The sequence below is a fragment of the Hippocampus bargibanti genome, linkage group LG03 (genome assembly GCF_051943395.1).
Source record: "Hippocampus bargibanti isolate YZ-2025 linkage group LG03, ASM5194339v1, whole genome shotgun sequence".
Classification (NCBI taxonomy): Eukaryota; Metazoa; Chordata; class Actinopteri; order Syngnathiformes; family Syngnathidae; genus Hippocampus; species Hippocampus bargibanti.
Genome location: NC_142736.1, coordinates 21,054,225 through 21,079,305, shown reverse-complemented (window position 1 = coordinate 21,079,305; position 25,081 = coordinate 21,054,225). Strand labels below are relative to the sequence as shown.

General features: G+C 40.1%; 2 protein-coding genes across 2 annotated transcripts in view; both read left to right on the top strand.

Annotated features, from left to right (window-relative positions):
* The first annotated feature begins 1 nt into the window (after nt 1).
* On the top strand, nt 2-22,882 carry ap1g1 (adaptor related protein complex 1 subunit gamma 1). The gene is made up of 23 exons (XM_088992514.1): nt 2-143; nt 6,208-6,411; nt 6,509-6,633; nt 6,804-6,945; nt 7,456-7,552; nt 9,011-9,087; nt 11,618-11,713; nt 11,825-11,905; nt 12,555-12,653; nt 12,751-12,806; nt 12,902-13,015; nt 13,124-13,264; nt 13,528-13,582; nt 13,708-13,830; nt 13,912-14,001; nt 14,801-14,925; nt 15,027-15,131; nt 15,260-15,401; nt 15,513-15,639; nt 17,070-17,174; nt 17,263-17,423; nt 17,641-17,739; nt 18,440-22,882. Exons 2-23 carry the CDS (start codon nt 6,211-6,213, stop codon nt 18,539-18,541), a joined length of 2,463 nt encoding a protein of 820 aa, XP_088848640.1. The 5' UTR covers nt 2-143; nt 6,208-6,210; the 3' UTR covers nt 18,542-22,882.
* A 1,814-nt stretch (nt 22,883-24,696) lies between these two features.
* Nucleotides 24,697-25,081, top strand: part of phlpp2 (PH domain and leucine rich repeat protein phosphatase 2) — a 44,272-nt gene continuing 43,887 nt past the window's right edge. The window contains exon 1 of the mRNA XM_088992513.1: nt 24,697-25,075. Coding sequence (XP_088848639.1) covers nt 24,926-25,075 — 150 coding nt within the window. The 5' untranslated portion in view covers nt 24,697-24,925. The remainder of the gene's footprint in view (nt 25,076-25,081) is intronic.

Here is a 25,081-nt window from a genome sequence, read left to right as displayed (position 1 = left end):
CCTTTTGGGACATGACAGTGTAACCCTCCGCCTGCGGTAGATGTGCTGAGGCTGGAGTAGCCACCATTTTGCATGTTGAGTGTGTTCCTCCCTCCATTGCTAATAGAGACGATTCCACTTACTTTCTGGTGTCACCACGGCTGGTAAGTGCATCGCAAGTGTGCGCCTGTCAATAGACACGCGGAAACGGTGCAATACGATAAAAATAGTTCGTTGTTTTGTTGGTATTTACGTTGACAACTCACTGTGGCGCTGCATAGGAAGTGCTCCTCTGTGCACCGGGGTTGCGCCTGTCAGAAGCTAAGTTAGGTACACATAACCATTCATACTCCGTGACTCCCAGACATCATCGACGTGACAACACCGCATATCCAATTTACTTTTACCCTGATAACGTAATCAACACTCCATTTGAATGTACATACCCGTGGTATTCATTGAAGGAAAACGGGGATGTAAACGAGTGACAAGGTAGCAAGCTAACAACGCCTTAAAAAGGCCCCAAACCGCATCATACCCTGTGGACTGTGTCAGGTGTAATTTCTAACCACGATCGCATAACAGTATCCGCAGGAAAAGTTTATAGTCCCAAACGTCATGTAATCATTTCATGCCAGTCAAGAGGAATCCAACTTATTTCACTCGTAGGAACTTGAAATGCTAATCCTGTTAGCTCGTCCTTAGCCAAAATGTGTAGGTGTCATTTGTGTCACCGAAAGCCATGTAGTTATTTTGGAAAACTCATACTGTACAGTAATTCTTGTAAGGCTCACGTGTGGCAAAATCTCAAACTTGTTGTAAAAATTACCACCTGCTAAAATACTGAGCTCTTTAAGGTCTGTTGAAATGACGAACATTCAATAACAGTGTCATAGTCGATCCAAGTGCAAAATATATATTACAAAAGTACAACATTTATATTTAGTTTTTTAGTCAGTTGTAAACGCCATCGTGTACGAATTGAAGGTTAATGCTGCACCCAAATAAACTCAAAAAAGTAAAAAACTGGCATTTGGATGAAAGGAAATAGTTGTGTCAAATTTCTAAATGTACAAACTACTTATTGACAAATATGGAATTGCACGGTGTTGGAATTATAGATTAGAATGTCAAATTTATTGAGAAACAGATTTGTGCATTTCATGCTGAATGTAGTTAAATTCAAACGTAAAACTTTTTTTTTTGTCAATTGTATGCAAACCCATAATTACTTTGCTATCTCTCTCTCTCTCTCTCTCTCTCTCTCTCTCTCTCTCTCTCTCTCTCTCTCTCTCTCTCTCTCTCTCTCTCTCTCTCTCTCTCTCTCACGCACACAAACATTGAACACTAACCACTGCTTTGCTGCAAAGTTGAATCACATATTTCGTGTGTTTTTTTTTCAATGTTGAGCGACACTATCAGAGAAGTACACGTTAGTGCAGTTATAGTTTACAGGAAGTCATACTTAGATGGGTGGCTAATACATGTATTTGGAGACCTTTAACCACACAAGATTAGCATAATATTCCACCATTCATGCAGTGCACTATTGTACTCCCGGTTTACAACCTCTCTGTGTCAGAATTTAACAGAACGCATTCAATTAAAAAAAATCTTCTTTTCTTCTTTCCTTATTTTTTACTGTCACTTTAAAGGAAAGTTTGCGTTTTCCACACTGTAAATAAGATTTGAATGTACCATGACTTCACCAGACCGTCGGTTGTAATGACTAATCAGGTGTGGGTTATATTTTTACAAACTCATTCAAGAAATATGGAACATTTGACTGAGTAACCTAAGTCATATCCTTAAAGGACAACTGACGTCACTTTTTTGTTTCCTAACTGACATCAGAAAAACGTTTTATAGCATCTAAAATACCCAAAACACGCAATATGATATTTTTAGTCAAATGCAAAACACCAATAAAAATTACTTAGTGTCTAAAAAGTACTTCAATTTGAAACCGGAAGTGGCCAGTTTCAGAAGGTCCCGCCCCCATGTTCGTGGTGTCACGGCAAGACGGCTTGCCTTGCTTGAGAATCAAAACAATGGCTTCAGATTCGGAGAATATGCTTTATATGCTTTCTTGTTACTCATCCAGTTATGAATATGATTCAAATAGTTCTGAAGAAGAAAGCATACATATTTGCAATCGATTAAAGAATTTATTCCGTGTCATTTTGAGGCATCAGGGATGGCAAATGTCGCACCCAGAAAAGGCAGAACATGGTGACAAAGCCGTGTAAGGAATTAATAAACTCATTTCCACAGGCTGATTAATTCCTTACATGGAGCTTTGTCGCCCTCTTCTGCCTCTTTTTGGTCCTACATGACGTTTTCAGACCAAAGTACAGCAAAATGCATTGACATAATGGAAGGACTGCTACAATGTGTCCTTTTTTGTTCCTTCAGTGATGAAGGGTGAGTACTCGTCACCAACTCAAAAACAAGACTTCCGGAATATTCAGCGCGAGTCTTAAAAGGTCAAATATAGCTATATGCTGTGGAATCTTTGTAAAATACGCTCAGTAGAAGTAATTTGAAGCCATTTTACAAATTATGGACACAACTTGTCCGGAGATGTTGGTTGTCCTTTAAAGGAAATTCTGACATACCAGCACAAGCGTTCAATACGGACTGATGATCTCTTGCGTAGTTGTTGATGTCGGTTCATTAGAGCACATGCATGCTTTATTCAACACCGTAAGACAACACAATCCTTTGACATTTTACTCAAATCGAACAAAGCAAAGCAACATTCAAACAACTTTTTCAATGACTGAGTCGATTCATATGTGATGCCCCATTGATTAGGGATAGCAATGAGGAATGCAGCCAGCCCAGCTTGTCATTTCCATGGTTTTGCACACAAAACCTCTGACAGGTGGTATGGAATGCAGTTTTCCCTTGAGTGGGAGAGGCAACCAAAAATATTGAAGTCCAGAAATTAAATCGATCAGTCTAAGAATTTTTGGAAACGCGGCAACCCCATAAGAACAATGCTTTGTATAATCCTAGCATGAATGTGATTTTCAAAGCCCGTTACGTTTTTGATGCTTATAGTACAAGTACTTGTAGACTGTGGCAGGTTGACTTCTCCCCGCAGTAAACAGAAGATATATATATATATATATATATATATATATATATGTATATATATATATATATATATATATATATATACAGTAAAGTCTCGTTATATCGATATTGGATATATCGATAGTCCTGGTTATATCGATACTATTTCTATGCACGCACAGAGAAAATTACATGCAAACAGGGTCGGATATATCGATAATCCCGGTTATATCGATATTTTTTCAGACTCCTTTGAATATCGATATAACGAGACTTTACTGTATATATATATATATACTATATATATATATATATATATATATATATATATATATATATATATATATATATATATATATATATATATATATATATATATATATATATATACTAACTTGTCCGGCCTCTGGCCGGACAAGTTGTGTCCATAATTTGCTAAATCACTTCAAATGACTTGTACTGAGTGTATTTTACAAATATTCCACCACATATAGCTATATTTTACGTTTTAAGACTCACGCTGAATATTCAGGAAGTCTTGTTTTTGAGTTGGTGACGATACCTACCGTGACGTCACGGTAGGTATTGTCAGTGACCGAGAAAGCGACACACAATGCATTTTGCGGTACTTTGTTTGGTCTGAAAACTTCGTGTTGATCCGTGTTGATGGCGAAATTAGAAGGAAAACATAGAAATAATGCGATGGTGAATCGTTGTGTGTTGCACCAAGACTACTATATGATACTAGCTGACACAAATTCCCAGTAGACAAATCAGCATCAGCCCATTTCCAACGGAGCTTGGGCGCATTTTCTGGGACGCTACATTGCTGTCATTGACAGCTCGAATTGATATGGGAGGACTCCTTTAACCGATTGCAAACATTTATGTTTTCCTCTTCAGAACTATTTGAATCATATTCATAACTGGATGAGTAACAAGAAAGCATCTTCTCTGAATCTGAACTCCGTGAACCCATTGTTTTGTTTCTTGAGCTAGGCAGGACGACCTGGCGTGACGTCACGAAGTGGGGGTGGGACTTTCTGAAAATCCCCAGTTTCGAGCTGATTTGTGGCAGTTTTTGGACACTTTAAGTCATTTTTATTGGTGTTTTGCATTTGACTAAAAATATCAACCTCCGTGTTTTGGGTATTTTAGATGCTATAAAAGTTTTTTTTATGTCAGTTAGGAAACAAAAAAATGGTGTCCGTTGTCTTTTAATGTCACTTTCGGACACGATGATGGGGTACACAAGTGCACTAAGACTGTTTATAGTGAACAAACGTAACCGTGTCATTTTAACTCAACTCTTTGGAATGGTAACTTTCCTCTGTTATAATAATAATAATAATAATAATATGTAAGGTGGACTTTCAACGAAGGACATATTTTAAAAAGTTTTCCATACATAAAGCGCACCGGATTATGAGGCGCATGGTCAGCTTTTGATTTTCTTTTTCTTTTAGGTGCGCCTTATAGTGCAGAAAATACGGTAGTTCAAATCACTTACATTTGGACAGAATGTGAACTGCCCTGTGAATACACAAAATATTGCCTCACTCATCTTGAGTTTCACCCTGACCCTAACAGTCGTGACAATTTCAGTGACTGAGACGATTGGATATCAAAAGAATGTAAGATACAAGAATACCGCCTTGTTCTGCATTCAGGGGGGATTTTTAATTAAAACTGCTCTCGGTCGAGGCAGAATTTAATGTTCAACACAACAAGTCACTTTCAGACCATTTTTAAACGGACTTCAGGTCATTTGAATGCTGTTGGGCAGATTGCAGATTGATTTTAGTCAAAGCCTATTCTGCGGTTGTTTAGAATTTGTCACATTGAGATATATGTCGTTTTTTTTTACTTCTTGTCATTTTTGTATTGTATTGAAAAGGCTTCAACATTTGAGTATTATTATTTTTTCATACATCTACCCATCGATTCTTAGAAAAAAAGAAAAAAACTCACGGCTTTGTCCTTGACCCCTTGCGTGGACATTACAATACTTCCTGCCTAGTGACGGTAGGTTATATTACATTAAAACTTCTATGCGCTACCATTTGTTGGCTCCTTGCTGTTGTGCTGCACATTATGAGAAGATCAACTAGTTATTACACATGTCAATCATCTGTAGTCAACTTTTTTTGTTTAGCAGTTTTATTTATTCTTGTCATTTAGGCGGGCTTGGGGTAAACTATATATCTAAACAGTGAGTGTGGAATTCTTGTGAGACTTTTCTGGGACATTCCCTGTGTTATGGTAATCAATTTGGAAATGCCGGACTTGATTACATTTTCTCCCTCAGCTTAATTGTGTTTGGCAGACTACCAGTTGAAAAGCATTGCGGCAGTGAGACCAAGTGTACTAATTGATGGTCATTATCATAACTGTAGTTACCGAGGGTTGTGTCAGGATAGGCATCCGACGTAAAAGCTTGGCCAAAACAAACATGCGGATCAAACCTCTAAAGATGCAGGACACTGATTTGCTGTGCCGACACCTTGAAGGGAAAAGCTGAAAGGAAAAGAAGAAGAATGTTTTTTTTGTAGTTCATTCAAAGTTCATTTTCTCACAATTTGTGATGTGTTAATTGTTGCTAAATGTTTGATTTTAGAACCGATTATTACGCTCTGCTTTTTTTAGTTTTGCCTTTGACTGGGTGTTAATAATCAAAGGAGAATTTAAACCAAACACATGAACTATGTATCAATACTGTAACCCGATCAATGTTTTTTTTTAAGTCCAATGTCGATTTTTGGCGCGCATGTGTGTTTTTTTTCCTTCGGTGTGTGTGTGTTATAAATAATGAAACCAATGTTACTTGTGATCAACTGCTGTGAATGGTTACCATAAACAAAGGTAAAAACAAGAGGCAAACATTGGCCGTCTGTCCAATTCCTTTGGCTAATGTTTTAAAGGCCATAATAGGCCCATTTAATCTCATGGCTGATTAATCGGTCGAGCCCAAATAAATACGGCACCCTTTACCCATGGTATGAAGTCTGTTGGTTGTCAGAAGCTGACCAAGAGTTTGTGATTTCATGCTTCCCACTACACTGCCAAATGAAACTGTCAAAAGAAACTGTGCCAACAAATTGAATGTCTTAAGTGTCTTAACCCTTTCCTCCCCCTTCTCTTTTCCAGAGAATGCCAGCTCCGATCAGATTGCGGGAGCTGATCCGGACGATCCGGACAGCGCGGACCCAGGCAGAGGAGCGTGAAATGATCCAGAAAGAGTGTGCTGCTATCCGCTCATCTTTTAGAGAGGAGGACAATACATATCGTTGTAGAAATGTGGCCAAGCTCCTTTATATGCACATGTTGGGCTACCCGGCCCACTTTGGGCAGGTAAGTTGTATGCAAACTATGATACTAAAGGACACTTGGTAATATCTCGATCAATCTCCTGTCCTGCGTATGTGTCTTTGTCTTTGTGTCTTTTCAGCTTGAGTGCCTCAAGCTAATTGCATCGCAGAGGTTTACCGATAAGCGAATAGGTTATTTGGGAGCCATGCTGTTGTTGGACGAGAGACAGGATGTGCATCTATTAATGACGAATTGCATTAAGAAGTAAGCTGTGACCTCAGCCTGTTTGTCCAATATATATTGGGCTGAGAAATATGTTGTTGTTGTTGTTAGTATGACTGCAGTCTCCTTAAGATGTCTGTCTGATTAAACACAAGAAAGTACACGATGCTCACTGGAATTATTGAACGTAATTGTGCTATCTTGTCCCTCAGTGACTTGAATCACAGCACACAGTACGTCCAGGGACTGGCCCTTTGCACTTTGGGCTGCATGGGCTCCTCAGAAATGTGCCGCGACTTGGCGGGAGAAGTTGAGAAACTGCTCAAAACATCCAATTCTTACCTGAGGAAAAAGGTGAGCTCAACGTCGATGAACTGAGATGCGTATGGTTAAAATAAATGCTGTCTCCAGCATGAACACGTCCTCTCCTCTTTCCTCCGTTGTCTTCTGTTACACGGACGTTTGATGTCCTACTGTGTTGTGTAATACTCATTGTGTTGACATGTATGTCATAAATCAGCCATAAAAATATGCTCTCAAATGCGACTTGAAAGCTGTGCTAATCACTGTAATTGAATGAGCCAATTTAAGACAACAGAACTCTACAAGTAGAATACCTGAACAAAACATGTTTTGGACCGCATTTTAGCTAGTTGAACCACCTATACTAATGTTATTGTAGTCACCAGACATGAATGACAACAGATATTGTAATTATGAAAAATACAGTTTGGAGCACAATATATTTGTGAAAACTCTGTTTGAATTGAGAACATGCTTAAGAGGTATCAACAAGTTTTTAGTTCATCTTATTTTATTCCCCTCTCCTGCTTCTTTAGTCTAAAATGTTTGTTTTGCTGACAGGCGGCGCTGTGTGCAGTTCATGTCATCAGAAAGGTTCCAGAACTCATGGAAATGTTCCTTCCAGCCACAAAAAACCTGCTGAGCGAGAAGAACCATGGTGAGTGCAAACGGTTTGTCAGGACGTATCTGGTGCCTCCCCTTAACCACTGCACTACTCATTCTGTTCACTCACTGCACTGTGGTCTACCACGTTAGTTATGTAGCCTTCATAGATCAGAGTTAAATTAATGAGGACTAACTAAATCTACATAAAGAAACAATTAAATAGAATTAAATACTGATTCATTTGATGATTCTTGAAGATGTAAGAAATCTTGATCAATTTTGAGCCTTCTTCTCGCACACTTTGTCTCAAGTCTTACAAGCTACAGACATAACAAACCCACGTATTTAAAAAGTAATTTCCTTTTTACATGATTCAAGAACATCTACATTCTTTTATACCTGCATTTATAGGAATAAAGCCAGTGGCGGTTTGGTCCAATGTGTGGACAATTATACAAAATCAAGTTTCATTTTTATATAATCGATACAAATCACCATTTTGATAACCCGGCACCTTATACGCCGGTGTGCCTTATATACGAAGTAATATTGAGCCACAACAGGTCTCACAACTACTGTCAAAAGCCACCGACTCCGTTTCCCTCTTTAGAAGAAATAGTGCGTAACCCCAGCCTCTCTACTGTAGCGCCTTATAATGTGGTGTGCCTTATATTTGGAAAATTTTATATATTTATGGATTACAATTAGAACACTTTTTTCATTCATTAAAGGTTACACCTTATAGTCCGGTTTGCCTTATACATGGAAAAAGTTTGAAAATACACCATTCATTGGGGCCTTATACGCTGATGCACCTGATAGACAAGAAAATAAAGTAATTAATCGTCCAAGTCATCCACTTTTGGCCATATCATTGTGACCGATAGCGATTAATCATTATTCCCGATCAGTGAATGTTTCTTCATCAATTACTTGCTCAAAATGTTACATTTATAATATGAAATTATTCACGTTCGCTCTATTTGAACAATTTTTGAATTTCCCCCTTCGTAGTTCACTTAGAATGCAAAGTGGACAGGGGAGGTTTGGTCTAAAGTGAAAATATCTGTTTTGAAAGCTTGCTCTGGCAATGAGTGGAGAGACAAATTCTTAACACGGCTTGGTGAAACCTTTTGTTAGTGGTTGTTTGGTTGCATACTTGATAACCAGACACAGAGAAGCACATCAGAAGATTAAAGTGCAGATTCACTTTAATGGACAGCAATGGTCTTCTTTTCTCTCACTCTCCCTCACTCATGACAACCCATCTGGATAATTTGCGTTTCTGTTTGTAAATGATCAGTTGAAACAAATGACATGTAAATGTCAACCTCCTGTGTAGAATATTTGCCTGCTTTATTTTGTTACAAACTCATCTCCAATTAACCATGACAGAAGTTTTATTGCTTTCATTCACAGCTGCATAAAATATCAATGTGCTCTCACACAACCTTTTTGCAAACTGCCCCTCACGATCAGCGCAATAACCTCTAGTTTGTTTATGCCTTAGGTGTTCTCCATACATCTGTTGTCCTCCTTACCGAGATGTGTGAGAGAAGTCCTGACATGCTGTCTCACTTCAGAAAGGTACACACCCAGTCTGTTTCGGTCAAGATGTTTATTTGATCTATGAATCTGCTTGTTTGATGTTTTTTCTTGTGCACCAAACTAAGTCGGTATAATGGCTCCCCTGCATGCGATTTAATAGATGCCGGCATGCAACAATTAATTCATGAACTCAAATAATTAAAAAGGGTGAGAAAACATCTGCCTCGAAATTTTACAGGGATGATATTTCCACACCACTCTATGCAGAAATATGTTAAGCAATACGTCTGTGTAAGCTCTCAGTCGTACAGGAGTGGTCCATCGATGAAAAGGTTTCTTCAGCCGTCATCTGTACTTCTTTGAAGGTGTCGGACGTTCGCTTCTTATCCAAGATGCTTCTTCAGCTTCTTCAATTCGCTGAAGAAGCATCTTGGATAAGAAGCAAAACGTCCGACACCTTCAAAGAAGTACAGATGACGGCTGAAGAAACCTTTTCATCGATGTTAAGCAATACCGACAAAGCAGAAGTAAATACTGCGTAAAAGACGGCTTTCAGTATCATTGCAGCACTGCATATAGTAAAAAGCTATTTTCATGAGGAAAAGCAGAGTTTGACTGATGAAAATGCGATTCAGGCACACAATCAGCCTTACTTTCATTCCTTTCATCACTTTGCTGCTGTGAAATGTAAATTTCTCCACTGTGAGACTAATAAAGGCATATCCAATATCCAATCCAAACTCAATCACGGATACTACAGTCATACCGCGATATTGGCAACTCAGAGTGGATAAACAATACACGTACCTCACAACCACTTGCATATTCCATTTATAAAATACAAATACAATTATTGTCGCATTCATCAATGTGCTAATCTACAGAAGACTCAATTTAAAAGCTACTGGCTAGCCGCAACCCAAAAACAAAACATACCTGTGAGTCACTGGTCCTGTTCTAATTTTCGAACATTTAGTTGCTTGTTTGACTATCTCTGCTCAAAGCAGTATTTGTTTGCCTGCATTTGGATTTAGCGGAATACATTCATGCCACACTTCATGCCTCCCTTGTGTTCACATTTTCATCATGATATTTAAGTAGGCATGTGTGAGAGAAAGTCAATGGCAAAGCTTGGCACATCCGCGACATGCACATGCAGCTGTTTTAAGGTCACGTGTGGCATGATATTATGCGTGTGATGGAAGTAGCAAACTGGATGTCTGCACACTGGATTAACATCTCTCACCACTAAAATGAAAGAGGCAATGATGAAATGAAATGAAAGAGAGAAATATTAATCCTGTGTGCATATATCTATTTTCCACTCCCCACCAAGTGAAATTCTGACCCTTAAGTCACACACTGTAAAACACCATGAACATCTGGGATCTTGACTGGATTATACGTCTGTATTTTAGTTTTCTTTTGCTGTCTTTTTTTTTTGGGGGGGGGGGGGGGTGTACTCTTTCACTTGCTGCTGTCGTCTCCCAATGCAGCAAAAACTATGCCTGAAGCGCCACCCCTCATGTTCATGATCTACTTATTTTGAGCTCTCTGAAAGTGAATGATTTTCCACTCCCTAACATCTACCTCATATTTTTTCTGTCATTTGTCCTTGTTACAATTCCTGCATTGTGTTAGAATGAGAAGGTAAGAGTGCATTCTGATCTCATAGCTGGTGCATGCTGTAATTAGCATTCAGTCTTCACAGTCACCTGAAATGTAACCAATCTGTCCTGTAATTCATGGTGCTCATCTTTTCCTCCTTAAAATTGTTTAATTTGAATTTATCTTGTACGGTGATCATTGCACTGTCTTTGTTATCAATAGTATGCAATACGGTGTTTCATTCGTCAGCTGCACTACTCATCCAATTTTTTTTTCTGAAATCTGATTGGCCAAATATGCAACTCATTCCCGAGCGGGTTTAATTTCACGAGTGTCACAGGTGTTATCTGCAGGAATGGTTACTATTCTCAATGTTTGTCACTGAGGTTGTTTTTATATACACATATTGACAAAGATAACCGTCCTGAGGTGTGTACATATGCTGAAATGTTCTTCTGAGCAGTTAAAACTAAAGCAACAATGTTAACGTTAAGTTATGGCAGGAGATTTGTTGTATTTTGTGTTTTGTCGGCAATACAAAATATCTGTAAATTGTGTGTATCCACTGAACGTAACAGTGACACAAAACTTTGAATATGTTCTCAAAAGTAGACCGCCTGAGGATTGATATTTCTTTTTACTTCTAACAAAATGTAATTTAAAAAATAACACTTGTCTTGACTATACCCTCATAATGTAGTCATTCTCTTAGCTACATGTGTTCTAACCAAATATTTCTCTGCAAAGCATTTGATTAGACATATCAAGATATATTTCTTTTGATTTTTATTTTGTAACTCTAACCCTTCCATTATGTTCTTTATAGATGCTAATGATAATAACCTGTATGTAAAATGTGTTTTTTTTTCTGAAAGTATTGATGCAGGCTATCGGATTATCTGAATAAATATTGTGACACCACCTCTTTTCTCTTTTGATCTCGTTTTTTTTTTTGTTCTAGCTGGTTCCGCAATTGGTGAGAATCCTGAAGAATCTGATCATGTCTGGATACTCACCTGAGCACGATGTGTCGGGCATTAGCGATCCTTTTCTTCAGGTAAAATTCCTTAGTGTGTCTCACCTGTATGTCACTTTGTACTTGGAAACATATTTTTTGGCCCTCTCATTTGATGCGCTATAACTAATAGAATTGTTTTCCTTTTCTTAGGTGCGGATATTGAGGCTACTGCGGATTTTAGGCAGGAGTGATGACGACTCCAGTGAAGCAATGAATGACATTCTTGCACAGGTTATTATGCCGCTGCTCACTCACAGAAAAACTGATCCTGTGACTGTAAAGTGACCTTGAGAGTTTTGAAAGGCGCTTATAAATGAAATGGATTATTATTATTATTATTATTATTATTATTATTATTATTATTGTTATTGGTTAGCTCCTTATGTAACAATTTTGTGAATTCATTTTTGGTTTCTTATCTTTAACGCAGTGAAGACATTTCCTTATCACACCACACATTTCCCCTTTTCTCTGTGTATCGGGAGTCTTTCTCGCCGCAGACACACACAGTTACAGCTGTGGTAACTTGTAATCCAGAATGAGAAACAATGGCAAGCAAAGAGATGTCCCAGAATAGCACAAAGGGACAGATGACACTGGAAGAAATGCTGAATGATGATTCGCAGAGTGATCCATCGTCTGAAAGACTGTTGATACTTTCTGTTGTCTGACAGCATTCATCATTTTGTGGTCTATGGGACTCTTACATTCATCAATCCATGCATAAAAATATCAATTTCCTCAAGTCAGCACTGTTGTTGTGCCCTTTCACATGTTTTTAAAATGAGGTGTTCACATGTGACCTGTTTTCACAAAAATTGAATGCCTGAATAGGGTTACGACTCACACCAATTATGTGCTGCATTATTCCTGGCCGCAGGTTGCAACAAACACTGAGACAAGTAAAAATGTGGGCAATGCAATCCTATATGAGACTGTGTTGACTATCATGGACATCAAGTCTGAAAGTGGACTGAGGGTGAGCGTATTGATTTCATCCAAACCTAAAAAAGAACATATACGTTTGTTAAGCAATTGTATAAACTATTCTGACGTCTAACTCTTTTGTGTTACAGGTTTTGGCAATTAATATATTAGGGCGATTCCTTCTTAACAATGACAAAAATATAAGGTATTCAGCTGACCCATTTTGCCAAAACTGAAAAGAGCACAGTAGAACTGCTAACATGAAGCCATATATTTTTTTTTCTATATTCACAATTGCAGATACGTTGCATTGACATCACTACTAAAGACGGTACAGACTGACCACAATGCAGTACAAAGGCATCGGAGCACCATTGTGGATTGTTTAAAAGACCTAGACGTGTCCATAAAAAGGTAAGTGGATGATTTTCAGGATTTTGACATTGAGGACATTGACCTATTCACTTTTTTACGTAACTGGCTCGTTTCTGTCCTTGATCTACTTCCCTATTACTCCTGTAGACGTGCAATGGAGCTGAGCTTTGCCCTGGTGAACGGCAACAACATTAGAGGCATGATGAAAGAGCTGCTCTACTTCCTAGATTCGTGCGATCCAGAATTTAAAGCAGACTGTGCATCGGGAGTCTTTCTAGCAGCCGAAAAGTATGACTTTGTTATCCATTGTTCAGTTTATAGTTCTCCATTTTTTTTTGTTCACTACAGTACAAAATGTTGGACTTAGCAATTATGTTTTATTCCAAGTAAAAAAAAAAAATGCTGTGTGATGATAACAAGAGTGATCCATCGTCTGAACGACTGTTGATTCTTTATATGATCTGACAGCATTCATCAGTTCATCACCCTGTTGTATTGTGAGTAGAAACCCTAACGCTGTCTGCAATATCAATGCGTCCTTTGTGTTCCAGGTATGCCCCTTCAAAGAGATGGCACATAGACACTATAATGAGAGTTCTGACTACAGTACGTATAAGCATACGTCACGCCCAAGCGATAAAGCTGGTCATTAAAAATGAATACCAGAAGTCAATTCTACCCAAGACCTACATGCCTGTATTTTTAATCAGCATCTATGCTCCCCTTTGCAGGCAGGCAGTTATGTCCGCGACGACTCTGTGCCCAACCTTATTCAGCTCATCACAAACAGTGTTGAGATGCATGCATACACAGTGCAGAGACTTTACAAAGCTCTTCTGGATGACATTTCGCAGGTCAGAACTGGAATCCAGCCTTCTGACATACTATGATTATTATGCAGCGTTTTTATTCAATTTTTGCTTCTGTCCGTGTAGCAACCTCTTGTCCAAGTTGCATCCTGGTGCATAGGAGAGTATGGAGACCTACTGGTTTCTGGACAGTGTGAAGAAGAGGAGCCCATTCAGGTACATGTTTAAAGTTGTGACATATGAATCATGGGAAACACCTAAGGAAGACAGATCCTGCTGTAAACATATAAGCAAGTATCTAACTACAAACTATACAGAGACACCCATAGACAAAAACAATATGCACAGCCATATTTTTTTTCCTTTTGGAAGAATGACTGATATTACTCCCATATGAGAATCTGAGTCTCCGGTACAGTGTATCCAGATGTGGGCATTCTATCTGTAATAAAGGCAGGTCTGTTGATCCGTAATTGACGGATGCCCATTTTGTTGACAAATAATGGAGGATACTTAAAAAAACTGATTGTGCACAGACAGTTGTGGGTTTTCATCCGTCAGCAGAATCGTCATGAACAGGGTTAATACTGATGTACCTTCTCAGTCCATCACAGACAGATTCCTGTCCCGCTAACATCAGAGAGAAACACACACCACTGACTGTAACCTCAAAAAATGACAATGACAGAGTGACAAACTGATCTTAGAATTTATGTTTTACTTGAAATATTAACAAAGTGACAGATGAGCACTTATTAATGATGAGCTGTCAAAATTAACGGACACTCCCAGCTCTGTGTTTAACGGACACTCCCAGCTCTCAGTGTATCCTGATATCTCCTTCACTATTGGCCAAAGTGCACACACCAGCATGAGCAGCAAAGTATGTGTAGATGGTGAGGATGAGACCAAAACTCTTTAATTTGCTGGGGTATAATATTATATTATAGCCCTATGAGCAAATCACCTTTCCAATGCAGATAATATGCAATCATTTCTTCCTTGTCTAAATAAGGTGAGTGAAGATGAAGTTCTGGATGTGCTGGAAGGACTTCTAGTATCCAATCTGTCCACGCCTGTGACTCGTGGCTATTCTCTTACTGCCATCATGAAGCTGTCGACTCGTTTCAGTGGTGTCAAGTGAGTCACTGGATTCAACACTATACATAAAGAGGCTTTGCCGTCTAATTTGGAACAACGTGCACCCCTCCAATTTCCTGCATTATTCATTTTTCTTATAGCCGAATCAAGAAGGTGGTTTCAATATATGGCAGCAGCATTGATGTTGAGCTGCAACAGAGAGCAGTGGAGTACAACGCACTTTTCAAGAAATATGACCACATGAGGTGAAGTGGAAGCTAAACCAAATTCTCCAATACAAATAAAATGGGCCATTTATTGGGATTGACCTCTAATGTGGTGGTTCAGTATGGTTCATACTCCATTGTGTGTGTCCTCCCCTCACCTCCCACAGGCCCGCTCTCCTCGAGCGAATGCCCATTATGGAGAAAACAGCCACTAATGGCCCTACAGAAATCGTGCAGACCAATGGCGAGACAGAACCCTCTGTTGGGGAACCGAAACACCCACTCCCTATCAATCCGCCAGCCAACCAGGTTAGCGACATTCTCCTACATGAAAGTGGAAAGCTTTGTTTTGCTTCATTCCTCAATTGAGTACATGTAAACACTGAAGAGAGCCATTCCTTTGACGCTTATCCCGCGCAGGCAAATGATTTATTAGACCTGCTGGGTGGTAATGATGTGGTGCCAGTAATCCGTACCACAGCGCCCCCCAAGGCTACGTCGTCTGGAGGAGAGCTGCTGGATCTGCTGGGTGACATCTCACTAAGTGGTAGGATGCTCCAAATCTTACTCGTTCAACATGTGGGACTTACTATGTGTGTTTTCATGTCAAACAAAAACACGCTGTTACTCAACATCAAATGTTATTGATTTCAGTCCACCTTAGTATCAATAATGCAAATTTGTTATATTTCTGTGCCAATTTCTAACTGACCATATCCTGGAATGGCTTAGCTGGAAGTCTATCTTATCAAGTAAAATAATGTTATTATAGGACAGGGGTAGGGAACCTATGGCTCGCGAGCCATATATGGCTCTTTTGATGATAGCATATGGCTCGCCGATAAAACTAAATACATATTCTTGCTTTTTTCGCTGTTCATTTCCTGTTGGGGCTGAAGTTGGCGGAAAGCGCAATTTTGATTGGATGATACTGGCCGTCATGTTGAAACAAGTAAACGGCCCTTTAAATAAGCCCGATGAGTACCAAAAAAAATGACGAGTCCAGTTGAGCTTGAATGCACCGCAGGATTCGCTTTAGTGGAGACAAAAAGGTTCTGATTCTAATTTGAAATGAAACAATACCATCGATGAAACAGCCGAATGTCAGTGGCAATTTCACAAGCTCCATGCTAACGTTAGCATCCATATACTTCTGCGAGAGATAGCAGAAAGCAAGTGTGGAAGCTAATGTGTGCAGGCTAGCTAGCAGTAACTTCGCCTATGGACCCGGCAAGTTGACTTTCATTCCGATCGTTTGGCTGGATTTTTACCAATCATGAGGAACGGAAAACCATTCATGTTAACGATGAGTACTATCACAAAGTTATTTTAAGTATTACATTCTGACATTTTGTTGAAAAGTTGGCGCGCGTGCATGCGTGTTTGCGTGTGTTTGTGTGTGTGTGTGCGTGTGTGGCTGTCACTGAAAAAAAACATTTCTAAACATTTTACTTTTATGGCTATGTTATAGGACATAATATATTTGTCGATTCTTTAAAAGGTTTTCTGTGTAACTTAATTGAGGGAAAATAAAAACTGCAACACGCCTAATCATTTGGAACAAAGTGTAAAGCAGCCAACACCAGGATGGTAAGTACATGGGTTCTCTGTTCACGTTGCTTTTACTCCTTGTTGTCTAGTTCCACGTTTTGTCTCAAGATGGTGGCACAGAATTGTATTTAACACAGAATTGTAAAATGGATAGAGGAAAAGTTAGCGGAAGTATTTCAATATTTAAAGCCCCGTCTCATTTTTCCTGAAGCTGTTGGAACAAGATGAATGATCATCTTCCTTCTTTCCCATCCTGGGCTTTCTACCTTCAGAAAGCAACAACTGTGCTTTAATCTTTTTAATGTCCAAAACATAAAGTGATGAAACAATTAAAAACATCCTAAGTGATGTTAGAGGCGTCCTTGATCATCAATTTAGTAATTAGTCGAGGTGTATCAAATTCAGATGTGAACTTCCCTTCCCAAGGCACACCAGCCCCTGCTCCTCCTCCCTCTGTACCTACCTCCCAACCCTCTTTTCTCCTGGATGGCCTCTCCTCACAGCCCCTATTTAATGACATTGCAGCTGCAGGTAAGACTCCTCTTGTCCCTTTTCCCTCTCCGCACCACATTTGAAATGATCATTGACGAGCACTTCCCCCTCTGAAATATTCCTGCAGGTATTCCTCCTATGACAGCTTACAACAAGAACGGCCTGAAAATTGACTTCACGTTTGAGAGGGCAAACCCGAACCCCAACGTCGCCGTCATCACCATCCACGCTTGCAACTCCACCGAGGCAGACATGACAGACTTTGTTTTTCAGGCTGCAGTACCAAAGGTAAACCGGCATTATCACCGTCACAAATCTGCCGACGTGGTTTTAACTATTAAGACAGGACATGCTTGTTCGCCATTGTTCTTGTTGGTACTCTTTTGGTTGGCTCACTTTAACTGGCATGGTCACTGCGGCATATTTTTTTACCTGCTTACATTTCTCATGGTTCCATTGTTAACGGATATGTATTTTGTTTGATTTTGTTTTTTTATTTTTTCAGACATTCCAGCTGCAGCTCCTGTCCCCCAGCAGTAATGTCGTCCAAGCACTCAACCAGGGATCAGTCACACAAGTCATCAGAGTCCTCAACCCACAGAAGGTTAGTGTGCTTTATCTAGTCTGAGTTGGATGTGGTGTTTAAAAAGTTGATACACCCCTGCCCAAATGGCAATATTTTCTGGTAATAAAAAACTTTTAACTCATTCACTGCCATTCCCGAATTTATTTGGGGATTGAAAAGCATGACAAGGCGTGCCATTCCCGAATTTGTTCGGGTTTTGGTTTTTCTTGCGGGGGGGGGGGGTGCCGATAAAGGGCTGGTCAGACCTCTGGCAATGTTTTTTTTTTCCTTCCACGAGGAGGCAGCATTTGCCTTTAGTATAGCCGCCCACACTTGCACCATATATTACTCCAGACCCATATAACTTAGGAAATGCCACTTTTTTTCTGATTAAAGAAAAGAGGCTAAGATGTCTTACGCTGCATTGAATGTTTATGTAGTCCTAAAACTCAATACTCTGTGGGTCCTGCAATTTGAGAGACAAAAACCCTGGCACCGGAGTGGACACATTTTTGCACATCGTCTGGCAGTGGATGAGTTAATGTGGCATATAACTGTGATGTCCAGTTGTCGATAATGCCATTGGTGTGCCATATTTTCTCCCATAAACTTTTTTCAGTTGAGTTAAGTATGTCGCATTCTTGGTGGAATGAGGTGTGAAAAATGTCTTGGTTTGATTAGGAGTGGGGGGTGCAGAATTTTTCTATGCAGTGTATTTATACACTTCTTCTGTTTTCAGCAACAGCTACGAATGAGGATCAAGCTGACATACAACCACAAAGGTTCGCCTGTGCAAGACCTGGCCGAGGTCAATAACTTCCCCCCACAGTCGTGGCAGTGATGAGTTGCTTCATTTTCTCCTAAAAGCCCCCCAGACAGGGACTCAGATTTTTTTTTGCCTTGCCTCTCCCTTCTCACCTTTTCCTTTTTTCCAACGGACTCCCCCTCAGTGACATCACAAAACGCACAACTCAGAGCGTTTTTAACGATGGAAAAACCAGTACAGATGAAGAGCTGTTCCATAAGCGGGATTACATGTCAGTGAACCTTGTTGTTTCTGTATTTACTGGTGTTATCATCTCTTTTGTTAGTCCTGCAACTTTTGTTTTTCCACTCTCACTTGAACACTGTACTAAACACGAACTCACTTTGATAAAAATGAATATTTATGATTGCGCTGAGCCTTTTAGCCCGAATAATGCAATCCTCAGATAATTCACTGAGTGACCTTCTTCAAATCATGCCTGAAAATCCATCTCAGAGATGTTACATTTCATCACTGTCGGGTGGAATCCTCACATCTCCAAAATGACTACTTTTCAGGGAATAAACCAACAAAAAGGCCATTTTTGCTTGCCTCACTACACAAAGCATTTTTCAACTTGGTATTGTACCTTTTTTATGATCAACACAATATCGTCCCAAAAGCTTGTTCAATATGTAATTTAATTTGCTCAACCAATAATTGATGACTGTAATTGTTTACAATAGTCCAGCGTGAAAAGTCGAACCAACAACAAAAATAATTCTCAAAGTCACAACAGCAAGGGGTCTTAGAGCCATGACTGATGTCATAAATTAAAATGCGAAGCTGAAAAGTAATCCGCATAGCATTTGAGGCAGAGTAATTCCTTCTGCACTGAAACATTACAGCAAACTATTTTCAACAAAACGTCAAAGTGAAATGTAGAAGTTTAGCTCATTATTGTTCTTTACAAAACACATCCAGACGTTGAAACTTTAGGCGACATAATACTGCGCAGCTCCCATGGAGTGAGAAGGAAGCTCCGAATGGTGACGTGTACAAGAGATTGAGTAGATGTGTTGTCTCGATAATTCTAACACTAAATTCATTAGCAGGGCATGACTAATAAAACTTTGTTGTGACAATTGTTTTTTTTTCTTTTAGAAATGTATCATATTTGGAGTCAGAGTTTTCAACCCGACAGCGACAATGTGCAACTTGCATCTTTCTTTCAGAGATAGACTAATTGGACAATGTGAAAATTGTATTACTCTTTCCAGACATTTTGAGTCATAATTATCATGTGTAAATCACAATCCCCCCCCCCCCCTTCCTGTGTGGCCCTAATGCAGTAAGCTGGTCAGTGAGGCGTATTTGTTTTACCCGGTTGCGCTTCTTACCTCGCACACACGTATGTAAATGAAGCCTCTTATGAATGTAGTTAAATGCACTGAATGCTGTTCTTCCTCATCTCTTTCTTTCTTCTCCATCGATCAGTCGGCCATCACAGCAGCACTATTTCTGTGAATATTTGATTGATTTCTCCAGTAAATCGACTTGATTATTTATATGCCTGATATCAAAGTGACGTGCCTTTCTGACTTGACATGAGAAAAGTTCAGTTAGCCCGCTTGAGTGCTTGAAAGTGAGCAAAGTGATCGCGCTGGATTTGAAAATGTTGTCTCATATTTCACCCAATTTCGAGCACGTTTGTTTTTCACTTTGTGATGGGCTTTGCTGCCCGATCGGCACAATCTCCACCAACTCTCACATGATCCCGATTGTCTCGTGATCATGTTGTTGAGCTTCATTCATAGTGAAGGGCCCCAAAGAAAGCGAATTGGGGTGTAGACGGCAGCTAATAGATGTCACCTTTTTCACAAGATAGCATCAAGTGCTGTTGCAAAATCTCATTCAGGTCCACTGTCTCATCCCAGTCTTCAAAATTACCGATTCATCAAGTGAGGACTATTTAGCTGTACAATTTCTCGGCTCTGTCAGGGGGGAGGCTGCCGTTGATACCTCACAATGTTTTCTCTTTCTACGAACTTGTTGGAGTGGCTGGCCTGATTTTCGCCCCTTACTCGCAAGCGAGGGGCGCACAGCTGCATGAACGAATCTTGACAGCCATTTGTCCATGTGCGCCAATACGAGTTGATGAACGAACGACCTTTAGTGGCCCCAAGACGCTTTGATATTCGATCACTATGCTTCACTATCTAACTCCTGTGACCAAAATCAGAGAGACTATTAGCTTTGGACATATTTTTCAGCTATGATGTGTATATGGAGGAAAATAATTGTCACTTTTTTCCGTTGTTGACAAATGCTATATTAGCTTTTTTTCCTGTATATACTGAGGGCTTTTACAATTTTTTTTGTCTCTTGTACTATCTATCATTCTTTTTTAGATAGCATTTTCTAAACCAGTTCTTCACTATGTATATTATCTAAATAGTCAACCATAGTCGACATCAGGTTTAACTGTATCACCACTCATTCATTGTAAAACATATATCATCTGCTCCCTGTACATTGTATATAATTGTAAAACAAACAAAGGCTGATCCACTTAAATAAAAAAAACCCACACGAAGACATCAGAGGATGAGTTCGAGGCATCGAATTGTATGCATATATGTACAAAAGATTCTTAAACGGGTGCATTTGATGGACTAGGCTTCATACTTGGCCCACAGGTGTGGATGTGTAATGTTTTTACGAAGATGGCTGCCAAGGCTTGTCGTTGGGGTTTTCTTTTAGTGAGTGAATGGGGAACTAACTGTACTACTGAGAATTGGCAATGCTGCACTAGTAAGCCTCCACAATACGTCCTTGTTTTACTTTGTCTTCACCTATGTTGTTGGCCCTGTGTGTACAACTATTTAAATCCTGATTTGCTCTTTTGATGTGTTATTTTTAAAACAGTACTTGACACCTCTACTATAAAGGTCGCCCCGAAATCTATGCGATTGAATTCACATGCCCTCCAAAAAATCATTTTGGAGGGCATGTGAATTCAATCGCATAGATTTCGGGAAAATGATTTTTTGGAGGGCATCTATTTTATTCCATTTGAAAGGAAAACCGGTTGAGCATTTCTTCCATATCTCATTGCTTCAAGCTGAGTGTACTCGTTCGCGCTTTACCCTCAACTGAATGTTACTAATGAGGCAAGTGCTAATTCCCAATACAAGTCAACAGCACGTTATTAGATACATTGAAGACAAAAACATAGATGGAATGCAGATAACGAAACTAGATCATATTTAAAATCAGTGTCTTAGCAAGTATCGCCCCTTAATTGTTTAATTTGGAGGCTGATTTTGTTAGGATGAGTCTGTCAGGCTCAACTCACTGGGAAGTGAGTGTAAGGACTGTAATTTTCCTTCACCAGTCACACAAAATTGTTCTTGTGAAGACAGAGTGCGACAATTCAGTGCACAAGTTGAATGACTGTCTTACAAGTAATGTTTTTTTTCCACTAACGTGTGATGTTTCTGCACACTAATAGTGCATTTTCTACATACCAGTGGGGAAATACATGTTATTAGTAAGGCAAACCGCTACGAGTTAAAAAAAAACTGTGCCACTAGTATTAATAATAACTATCAATTTTTACTCCACTTCAAATTGTACAACATCTTGTGGTTCGCTCGTCTTATCAGGAGCTGGCAGATGTCATCCCTGGCACGGATTACCCTCACGAGTACTAATCTGCCAAAATTGCCCGAGTTAGTGTGCAGTTGTATCACTCTGGAGTGGGAAAGAAATAAGAGTAAGAGAGTCATTCTGTTGGTGTGTCTTTGTTGAACTAGTGGATAACTAGTGAGTAGTAGTACACGGTGAAGCTGATTATCAAGGATATGGTATAAAAACTCGAGCGGCTTCCAGTTATCTTGACCGACAACACTCGGTTTGGCATGTTTCAATGCTTTTCATGCCAGTAGCCACGGGGGGAGCTGCACTAAACTAGAATGAAGTTGGCAGAGGAAAAGTTCAGTCCAGCTTGTTCACATTGGTTTTGTCTTGTCTTGTTTTTACTCCCCGGACCTCCAATTTGTGCATCCCCTTTGTCTTTTTTTTGGGTGTTTCTCATCCATGCAAAGTCTTGTGTACCAATGGTGAAATGATCCCAACTTAAGTGCATTGGATAAACTTGAACGAAGGAAAACTTATCAATGTGTGATTTGAAGTGATTTTGAAGTTTGCAAGCGTGTGTGTGTGTGTGTGTGTGTGTGTGTGTGTGTGTGTGTGTGTGTGTGTGTGTGTGTGTGTGTGTGTGTGTGTGTGTGTGTGTGTGTGTGTGTGTGTGTGTGTGTGTGTGTGTGTGTGTGTGTGTGTGTGTGTGTGTGTGTGTGTGTGTGTGTGTGTGTGTGTGTGTGTGTGTGTGTGTGTGTGTGTGTGTGTGTGTGTGTGTGTGTGTGAGAGAGAGACTTCCAGGATTTTATTTGGCTGCAAATGTTCAGCTTGTGAGCTGCATGTTCAAGCCAATGTAAATAATGTTTCTACTCAACTCACATGAGGTTTTGTCGGGAGATGCAAAGAACGTCATTCATGAAGTCTGTCCTACTCTGTCACGGGCCACTTGTGTGGACAATAGGATTTAGTTCAGGTTGTGGTCACAATAAGGATGAAAGATAGCGATAAATCAAGCGTTTCACCCACACCCAGGCTTGTCCCGTCTGTCTAACAAAATGATTTGTTGTAGCTGAAAGACCGTCTATTTGTTTTTGTTTTATCCCTTACTTCCCACCGCCCTCCACAAGTTTTGACACTTTGAACTGAAACCCTGTAATCCGAGGCTAGAAGGTGAGTGTGACTGTCAGACTGAAAGTATATATGATTAAAGACACATTGTAAACTATTAAATGGGATATTTTCAATTGATGCTGTGTATTCTTGTCATTTGGGTTTGCCGGAAACAGTCATGCAAATTAAACATGCAAATACTGTAATCTAGCTAAACTTGTTTTTGCTCTGTCATGCAACGTCATCGTGCAAGAACAAATGAAACCTCTCAAGTTACTTCAACATAGTTCCTTTGCGCTGACAAGCCTCATGATCACGGCAGCTCCTCATCTTGCTAACATATTAGCGGCCCTATGTCACTGCATTGTGGTAAAATGTTACTTTTCTCAAAATGAAAATCCTCAACTACCTTTTAACTTAAGGGCTTGGCGCCACGACATTAAGCTATTGAATCACCTCAACTCACTTTAACTGTTCGATAACACCACAGAATGGTGATAATGCTCTATTTTTGTCTCATGTGGATTCTGCAACTCTCTCACCTTCCAATACATGAATGAAGCACAACTTTTCTCGAAATAAAGCTCATGTGGCTTTCAATATTGTTCCATAGCACAGGAGATGCACCAAACCACACCTTTTCTCTATTCTAAATGGATCAATTCACATCAACATCATTCTCTTGTACCAAGATGACAGAGCGCTACTTTTCTGTAAACTGAGCTCCGCAACTCACTTAAATTCAGTTCACTGTCACCAAGAAGTCAGTAAAGCACTACTTCTGTGTAAGTTCTCAGTCGTACAGGAGTGGTCCATTGAGGAAAAGGTTTCTTCAGCCGTCGACACCTTCAAAGAAGTACAGATGACGGCTGAAGAAACCTTTTCATCGATAAAACACTACTTTTTTCTTCAAAAGAAGCTCCTCCATTGTATGTGACTTTGAGATGCCACCAGGCTGAAACGAGAGCACCACAGTCATCCTTCGCGGTTAATGGGGACCAGGACCACCCGCTGTAGACGAAAATCCGCGGGGCTGAGAAGATGCACAGCCAATCCACATGGCTGTAAATCATGAGACATCGTGCTGTCATTAGGTGACTATAGCGCTGGGAACCAATCAAGCTACAAAACTGTTTTTATTTGAACATTTTGTTTCCTGAAAAAAAATCCGTGATTCACTGAAACCGCGATAAGTAAACCGTGAAGTCGTGAGGGATCACTACATTTGCTTAAATTAAGGTCCTCAACTCACAAGATATCTGCAAACCACTACTTTTCTCTTGAGAAGATGCTAAACTCACAGTAACAACGTTTATCATCGACGAAAAAGAGGCACTTGTGGTTGGGGGACATTTTTACATCTAATTTCAATAGTGACGTCAAATCGCATTGATTTTTAATACGTACAGTCCATGGACCTGAAGTTGCACGTCAAGGATACGAGTAAACGTATGTTCAGCGGCTTTCCATCTGTTTGTGGGTGTGTGATTTCCCAGCGAAAGGGGCAGCGGCTATGAGGAACCAGAGCCCGCCCACGTCATGTTTATTGATCCGGCAGTCGAGGCCCTCTCGTAGGCAGCCGGGGAGCAGTCGACACCGCCGGCCCGACTCACTATGGCGCTCCGGTTGCCGCTTCGTCTGCGTCTCCCCGTGAGAATCAGCCGCCTCCAACCAACATAATGGCCACGTCACTCGAACCTTAGCGCTCTCTGCGCAGAGCGAGTACCCATGGCGATGGAGGACGAGCCTGACAACAACGGGGCTTGCATCGACAGGCAGCCGGATACGATACACCACCGATCCGGGCTCAACCACGTCGGGGGTCGCGGTTGCCGCACCGGAGCTTCCGCCACTCCAGCCGGGATACGAGTGCTCAAGGCAGGT

Bases quoted from the DNA above. Each gene is read 5' to 3' on its own strand.
- ap1g1 (XM_088992514.1), top strand. From the start codon at position 6,211: ATGCCAGCTCCGATCAGATTGCGGGAGCTGATCCGGACGATCCGGACA. The intron at 12,654-12,750 runs GTGAGCGTATTG...TTTGTGTTACAG, and splicing joins AGTCTGAAAGTGGACTGAGG to GTTTTGGCAATTAATATATT. The intron at 13,831-13,911 runs GTCAGAACTGGA...CTGTCCGTGTAG, and splicing joins TTCTGGATGACATTTCGCAG to CAACCTCTTGTCCAAGTTGC.